The sequence below is a fragment of the Vipera ursinii genome (assembly GCF_947247035.1).
Source record: "Vipera ursinii genome assembly, chromosome: Z".
NCBI lineage: Eukaryota > Metazoa > Chordata > Lepidosauria > Squamata > Viperidae > Vipera > Vipera ursinii.
Genome location: NC_139517.1, coordinates 30,532,833 through 30,541,520, shown reverse-complemented (window position 1 = coordinate 30,541,520; position 8,688 = coordinate 30,532,833). Strand labels below are relative to the sequence as shown.

The following is an 8,688-nucleotide window of genomic DNA, read 5'->3' as shown; positions in this document are numbered from 1 at the left end:
AAATTCTACCTATAAAGAAAATCTATACAAAATGTTTTATAGATGGCATTTACCACCTGCAAGGTTAGCAAAAATGTTTAAAAATATGCCTAGCAATTGTTGGAAATGTAGGCAAAAATCAGGCATGTACTACCACCTTTGGTGGGCTTGCCCTAAAGCAAAAAATTTCTGGTCGAAAATACATATGTGGTTAGAGAAAATGTTAAAAAAAACATGTAGATTTTAAGCTGGAATTATTGCTTGTAGGTATAACCTCAGAAAACTATGATAAAGTGTATATTTAATACTACATGTACTAACAGCAGCAAGAATTACATTTGCACAGCATTGCAAATGAGAAGACATAATTAAGAAAATTCTGAACTGTGCAGAAATGGACAGGCTTACATTGAAAATGAAAGGGAAAGAAGAAACAAAATACTTTCAAACATGGGATACTTTTTACAAATGGCTAGAAAAACGGAACAGAGAGTAGGAATGGAAGATGTATTAAGTTAAATATGTGGACCCAGACAACACGTTGTTTAGTAAGCATGAGAGATTTGTAACTATAAAAAAATTAATAAAATATCTTACAAAAAAAGTAAGTTTGCAAATTCTGGATTATGTTTTGATTTGGGAAAGATATTTAAAGCAATTGGAATAATGTCTGCCTAATTTTCTTTTCTAGACTGAGATTGATGATGGTTAGTGAGAGTGATGTAGAGAAGGACATTTCAAAATTCATGTGGTTCAATTCATGTGAAAGATTAATTACTGCAGTAATCTTGATAGGTGGTCATCCAGATACTGCATAAATCTGTACAGTGAAGAACAGTCCACCTCCCCACATGGAAAGTTGTATAGCTGTATAGTTGTATAGCTGACAATTAACATTCACCATTAGGAAAATCTTTTTGCTTGTAATTTAGGCCAGTGAATACATTTGGAATTCTAAGGATATGTGATGGGCCAATGGTAGAGTCAATACCATTGAGAGAGAAAGAGGGAGGGAGGGTGAGAGGGGGGGGAGAAAGGAGACCACACAGTGACTATGATCTCTTTTTCATGGCCCTGTCCAGGCCCCATTCTGGGAAGCAGTTGAGAAAAGAACTTGGTGACTTCAATCTCCTTCCCTTTTTTCTTGAATTATTGGGAAAAAAACCTGAAAAAACCTCCATCCTATCCTATCTTAAATGTGTTGACAAACATTCCATCTAGATTCCTTTTCACATTTCTAGAGGGAATTGGCTAGCAGAGAGGGGAGAACTTGTCCAGACCTGTTGATAAACTCGTTTCATATTTAGACGCTGGCTTCCTCCGCCTCCCCCATCGGTATTAATTAACTACTGTATCGTTTTCCCCTGAATTTTAGATAGTCCTCCGCCTAGTCCAAGGGTTGACAAACATTTGAAGTTTTACTTCCTCTTCTTTCCCTCTAATATAGGTGAGAAAAATAGACGTGTCTGGACCTGTTGTGCTCCATCCAACCTATCGTCTTATTCTCCCTCTCTCTTCCCCCCTGAGGTGCGGGGGCGGCGGCTGAGGGAGTTGCTTAGCCGGCTTGGTGGGCGGACGTTTAGAGGGGACGCGGCGGCTTTTTCTACCGGCTGGCGAGGGTGAAGCTTTGGAAGGGAGGTCCCCAGGGGCTCGGTGACGTCATGCCGCGGGCGGGCCAATTGGAGGCGGCAAGGGGCGGGCTCGGAGATGAAAGGAGAAGGGGGCGAGACGGGAGGGGTGGGGGAGAAACGTCCCCTCGGTGGTTTTCCTCCTCTCTTGTGGGACCCGGCGTGGAGAAAAGAGGGCGCTCGGGGGGAGCTTGAGGGAGAAGGCGAGGAGCGGGCGCCGTGGCTTGGACGTGAGCGACGGAAGGGCCCGAGGAGGCGGCGGAGTTGCAGCCGCTGCAGGTGGCAGTGTAGACGTCGGAGCTTCCCTTTGCTTGATACGGGCTAAGGAGGCGGCGCTGTCTGAGCATGAAGCTGTCTGGCAGCGGCAACATCGGTAGCGGTCGCCGACGCCGATCGCTCGAAACGCGGTAGTGGCCGGGGCCGTGGATGAGGCGGTGGCGGCGGCGCCTGGGCGTTCTCCTTGTCCTGACGCGGAAAGCCCCGCAGATCTTTTGATGATGACGATGAATTCTCTGGCCGAGAGCCTGCTGGGACCGCCGGACCCGTCTAAAGCGTCTTTTCTGGACTTCGGGCTGGCTCCCCCGCCTTCTCCTCACCAGCAACCCCAGTCCTCGCAGCCGCAGCAACATCCGACCACCTTGGCTCCCCCATATTCGCTCCAAGCCTTGCACCCGCTGCCGCCGCCGCAGCAGCAGCCCCCGCACGACGGCGGTGTCTTTCCTCCTTCCGCCGCCTCCTACGGCAGCAGACCCCTGGCGTATCCCCCTTACCCCGGGGCAGCCGGTGGCAGCCCTCACGCTTTCTACCATCACCACCATCACGGCACCTCCTACTCGCCTTACCAGCAGACCTCGAGCGCCTTGGGCCACGGGACGAGGCTGGAGGAGACGGGTAAGGGGGGGGAGTCTGGTTAGCTTGGGAGAAGGGGCGGGAAGCAAGCCCGGGACGGCTAAACCCCTCACCCATTGGGGGGGTGGGTTGATGCAATCTCCGTTATTTTACCTGGATGATAGGTTTTCGACATTCGTAAGATCACTCAGAAATAGCCCCTTCCTCAAGCCACCGAAAGGTTGGGCTACAACTCCCGTTGTCCGAGGCAAGAGGCCCGTGGTCTCAGTAGTGGCGAGAGTTATAGCGCAGCTCCCCCGAAAGGAAAAGGCTGAAGGAAAGTGGGCAGAAATGTGCAGTTTTCAAAGCCTTAGGAGGGAATGAAATAAATCAGTATTAATGTCCGTCACTAATAGATAATGTTGCCCCTTTCCTTCTCAGGTTTATTTTTGGGGTGTGTGTGGGGGCGGGGGGCGGGGGGAAAGAGTTGAGTTGACATGCAGATTACGAGTTAGAGAGAAAGATACGAATTACCTTTTTCTAAATTAGAAGTTAACCTGAGTTTATTAATTCGAAAATAAATCTATAGATTGCATTTACTCAGAATAAAATCTGCATTGCCCGCCATTTCGTTGTAGACGTATCTGAGTTGAAGCAAGCATTTCAACTACTGCACAATTATTTACAAGTACCGGTGAGGAGTCTATGGGATAGTAGTTTACTTATGTGGGATCTCTCTCTTCCCTGCAAGCTCTACTAGCAGGCTCTAACGTAATTTAAGCTAAGAGAAAAATAATAAAGAAACACAGTGCAACACTTCATTCAGAAACGCGACCTTTTAGAAAATGAAAGCAATTGCCTTTGCGATGAACTAAATTACAACCCATCGTGTTATGCCACCCTTAGATTGTATAATTAGAAGGACAGATCTTAACTTGAATAAGCTATCGTATGGATCCTGAAATAGTTTGCAAGTGATACAAAAACTTCTTTCAATGCATATTTACCTTCTTCCTCTCCCCCCCACCAGTTTTTTCCCCAAAAAACCAGCATTAGTTGTCCTTCTCTGCTTTTCTCCCCCTCACCCCTATCCCCAGGTGGAAATAGTCTGCTCCTCCTGAATTACTTGTTCCTCGGATCCATTTGATCAGCATCAAAACTTCACAGGGCCATGACTGAAGCAGTGGCACATAGATCTAAGGAGGAGAAAGGCAGTTCTCTTGGGGGCAAAACTGGCAGCTCTTGAGTAATGCATCTCAGATGCTCAAGCAGTCAGAGGAGGAAATCTCATTGGCATCTCTCCTTTAGAAACTGGGATATTGCTTTCCAGCCTGTCTGATCATGATGAGCACTGCTCATCAACCAATTCAACCAGAGAATACCAGGTTGGGAAAGGTTACTAGGTAGAGTTTGGATTTTAATGCACAGTTGGGCATTGACAAAACAATGTGCAAGTTTTCAGAACTTTTAATGGAAGAACTGGTGCAAAAATGCAAGAAAGAAAACAGTAAAATTAGTAATGCTGAAAATAATCTTGATGGGAAGGATCAGACTGAGGAACAGAAATTGGCCTAGCCAGTTGGGGATAATAGGCATTGCAATCTCTCTGAATAGTATACCAAATGAGAAAGGAGCATGCCTGTCGTTCAGTGTTTTGCAACTCCCAGAATTCCCCAGGCAGCATGCTGCCACCAGTCAGCATGCAGGCTGGAGAGTTCTGGGAGCTGAAAAATCACACAAGGTTGAAAAATTCTGCTTCAGCAACATTTGGTTGCTGGATGCTATTCAGATGCGGCTGGATTTTCAACTGACTTACATGCCTGTGGTACTCTTTCAAGGTTGCATAAGAGACCATGGACACTTCTAATATATTTTGTTTTGAAGAGAGTAATCCAGACAAATTATGATCCAGGCAATTGAAATGTGATATGTCACTTATTTCTGACCATTTCTCCCTGCTGCATTTGTTTATATCCTTCCTGGAAACTTCCCTTTCCTCCTCAGCCCATCTAGACTGAACATGCCTCTGGGCACTGCTCTGTTGTGTTGCTGGTTTTCATTGCTATGTCAAACAACCAGGTACACTGAATTGCTCTATAAATAACTTACTACAAGAGGTAGAAATTGTTCAGGAAACCACCTGGAAAAATTCAATAGCAGCTCAAAGGTAGATGGTATGGGTCTGAAATCTTTGTTGATATGCAAAGTGTCTCTCCCCATCCCCTACAGCTTGGCTATTTTCCATCCTCTTGATATAGTGCTTCTAGATGAACAGGAATTAAGCCCTATTTTTTCCTGGCTTAAGTCTTAACCCTAAATCTGGTCTCATCTCCAAGTTTTGGACTTCAACCTCTATAAGTTCCTACATTCAGTAAAATGAAATGGATATGCCACATCTGCACCTGACAATTTACATTGTTTTACTCCCTCCGCTTATGTTTACTTCTTAATTAGCTTTCTAGTCCAAAATCCCCTTCAAGGGAAAAATATACTTTCCATTTCCAGGATGTTCCTAGAAACATTTATCTATTTATCATTTTGGATTGGTGGTTACTACTCATTATCTTTTGGCACAGAAAATGTACTGTTTTGTGTTTTTTTTATTTTCTACCATCTTTGTTAAGAACTTTCTTGCTGGCCTATGTTCAAGGACACTTAGTCTAACGATATAGGAATTCTTTCTTGCCAATCTCTTCTTCCACCAAAGGATGGCATTTTAGTCAATGTTTACTGTATATATTTCTAAACATCTGAGAAACGTGGTCAGTAGAATCTTTTAATAGAAAACTGATTAACTTTTAAAAATGTATGTTTATACAAAAATATGAATATCATTCTTGTTATTTTATATCACAAATGAATTATTTTGAAAGTGTCCCTTGAAGCCATACAACATGGCTTCAAACTAAGATCTCAAGAAGCATTCTGTTTTTAAAAATGAAATTATCTTATGAACTGTGGATTTACGTAAACTGAGTTGTTCTGTTGTTTCTTTTGGAGCTAGCTGAGTGGGTTTTTTTAATGACTTAAAAGAAACAACAGTACTTTTAAAAATCCTCCATGATTTTCAAATGTAAAAAACAAAGATTGTGTTTTAAGTATTAATTTATGCTTTTATTGTGTTATTTATTTTTCTAACCTGACAGGGAAATGCTTTGCAGGAGAGAAAATAAGGACTCTTAACATTTACTGTATTTCAAACCTATAGGGTTTCTGACCATTCAAGCCAATTCTCTCCCTCCCCCCTCCATTTCTGTAATAATGAATGTTTTAGAATGCACTAATAAAATATAAAAAAGGTTACTTTATCCAACTATAGTAACTATAACTATATTTAAAACCCGGAGCGGCGTTCCTTTCTAATTCTAAAGGTTAAGGTTAATTCATAACCCCCGCCTAGGCTATCTGTCTCTCCCCACCAGCATCTGTCCAAACTTCACAGAAACTTTTCCCAGAATTCCATGAGATTAGTTTGTCAAATTTAAGGGAAGCTCTTGTTAGCTTTCCTTGATAAAGGCTGCACACATGTGAAAATGGGCAGTTTTCAGAACCGTTCAGTAACCACCGCTGTCAAAAAGACAAAGGGAACTCATGGGCATTAGAGATTTAGAGACCTGCCAAAATAAAAACAGGAGAGCTTTTAATTTAAGCCTGTTAAGAGAGATTTACTCGCAGTTCTGGCAATACTGGAAGCAAAATGCTTCCACAGTTGGTGAAAGGCTAAGAGACCCTCTTCATCTTTGGAAAAATAGCCTTGCCTAAACCCTTGCCCTCTTTCTGCAAAGGCAGGAACCACTGGATTAGTAATGTCAGTTCGTGCTCCCTAATGAAGTTGGGTGTTTATTAAATGTCCCTTATTTACTTGTACTATATAATTTTTTTTATTTTAATTGGTACCTGCCAAACAAACAAGAAAAAGAGAGAGCGCCTTGCTACTATTTGAAACCAAATGCAGCAGCCAGCGAAAGTGGTCCCTTGCTGCTCCTTTGATTGAGGAAGTAAAACTATTAAAGGCGAGACAGTCGATCCCACCGGCAGCTAATTAATTAGCAGCTATTAATCGCGATGAACCTGAAGACTGGGAAAGGGGGAGTCCAGGGCAAATATCCCAAACCAAGCAGCAAGGTTAACCGCGGTTGTGGTGGGTGCGCACTCATGGAAGGCTTGGACGATCTCTGTTTAGGGGGCGCGGAGTTTCAGGAAGCGTATTAATTTTCACTCCGATCTGTGGATCCAACTAAGCAAGGCTCTTCGTTTTTAACTGCTGATGTTTTCCAGGTTTGTTCAGAAGAAGCACGCCGCGGAGGGTCTGTTCCCCCTTGCAATTTACTGCACCATCCAGCTGTTGCTGAGACAATGTATCAGCCACAGAAACTTTCTCCGACGAGGTTTAGTCTAGCGTCACTCGCCGCAGTGGTGGAGAGCCGATCTTCATGTTATATCGGCCGAGCAATATTACTAAAAACGGGTTTAAATCGGTAGGAGTTATTCTTTTCAGGCCAGATTTATTTGCTAAACCATAGAGTGACCGCCTGGCTAGACAAAACACGCCTGGCTGGGTTCGCACAATGCCTAACGAAACCCAAACGAACCTATTATGGTTCGATTCGAGTAGGCACGCAGCCCTAGCCTGCACTCCTAACTTGTTGCACTCCCAGCAAGTTAGTTCTACTGACTAAAAGGCCGTTCGCTTCTGGTTGAACGTGCTTTGCCTGAACTCAGGCGCAGTTTTTGCTTCACGTTTATCGGAAGATCAGAAGAGCCAGCAGGAAGTGACGATCCCCTTCCACTGTCCAGTCATGGGTAACCTATCTGGCACACTCCTAATCTTTTGCCATTAAAAATCATTCTGGTTGAAGCTGATGGGTGTTTATATCAAACACAGCTGGAAGGTACCAGATTGCCTATTGCCGCGGCTTTCTCTTTTTTAAGCTATAAATTATTTCTTCCTTTGTGAGAGTCTTCATAACTATTTTCCTACGGCTTTTCAAATATCTTCTAAGGGCGCTTTACAAACATAGGTTGGATAGAGGCCAGGACGCCATAGTTGTCGATCTTAAACCAAGGAAGTCTGCAAGATTTGACGCTGCGGGAAAATCTAGCAACAACTTTAAGCGACCGAGACAATGGCCTCGTACGCTGAGTCTTCCTGAGAGTTGTTTGTTAAGTTGGTGGTGCATCTTTGAGGCAAATGAAGGGCGACGTCCAGTACCTGTTTACTCAGAAACAGGGCCCCAATTCATTTCACAGGGCTTTTTCCTCAGTGCGTGCAATCGTTCCAATCCTTAATGATTGAATTTCATCGGGGAACTCAACAAACCTGTTGGGATTGCGCTGTAGCGCAGCCTTGTTCAGGTTTTTCGTTGGGTTTTTTTTTCTTTCCTTTTTGGAGAAGAGGCCCTATTAATCTGGAAGGGGTCTCGAATAAGTTTGCTAAAGGTAAAGGTAAAGGTTCCCCCCCCCCCGCACATGCGTGCTAGTCGTTTCCAATGCTAGTCGTTTCCAACTCTAGGGGCCGGTGCTCATCTCCGTTTCAAAGCCAAAGACCCAGCGCTTGTCCGAGGACGTCTCCGTGGACATGTGGCCAAAGGCACAGGAACGCTGTTACCTTCCCACCGTAGTGGTCCCTATTTTTCTACTTGCATTTTTACATGCTTTTGAACTGCTAGGTTGGCAGAAGCTGGGACAAGTAACAGGCCAGCGCTCGGGATTTGACCAGCCAAACTGCCGACCTTCTGATCGACAAGCTCACTGAGCCACCACGTCCCTATAAGTTTGCTAGACGGTCATAAATAATAGCAAGCAAGTGCGGTGGGGGTCGTCCCTCATTCATGCAATTACTCCGAGACGGGAAAAGCATTAGAACTGAGAGAAATTATTGACTCGCTTGTGGCTGAATACCGAGCTACTGAAGGAAATAGAAGAGCCGCGCCCCATTCTCTCCCCTCCCCCCACCAACCAAATCCTTCCCGCTGGGGTCCTTGGACTCGTCCTTGAAATACACTCACGGCCCACTAGCGCTTGAGGGTCGCTTGAGGTGGAAACGTGCAACTCAGGAGTAATGCTGGCCTGAAGATGTTTAAAATACCTTTTCCCTCCCAAAGAAGCGGAAGTAACGGTGCCCGAATCATGAAAAGGACACTTGTGAGTCACAGACAAAGAAAAAACTCACTTTGGTAAGGTTAAGCAGTCTAGTTTTGGAACTTGGACGGAATTTTCTTTTACGCCAAGCCAAAATTCAAGCGGATTTACG

General features: G+C 44.4%; 1 protein-coding gene across 1 annotated transcript in view; it reads left to right on the top strand.

The window, feature by feature from the left end:
* Window positions 1–2,101: 2,101 nt before the first annotated feature.
* The window catches only part of DLX4 (distal-less homeobox 4), a gene marked incomplete at its 5' end in the record, with an annotated part of 22,021 nt that continues 15,434 nt past the window's right edge, over window positions 2,102–8,688 (top strand). Inside the window, one exon of the mRNA XM_083378610.1 lies at window positions 2,102–2,498. Within this exon, the coding sequence (XP_083234736.1) occupies window positions 2,102–2,498 (397 nt within the window). The remainder of the gene's footprint in view (window positions 2,499–8,688) is intronic.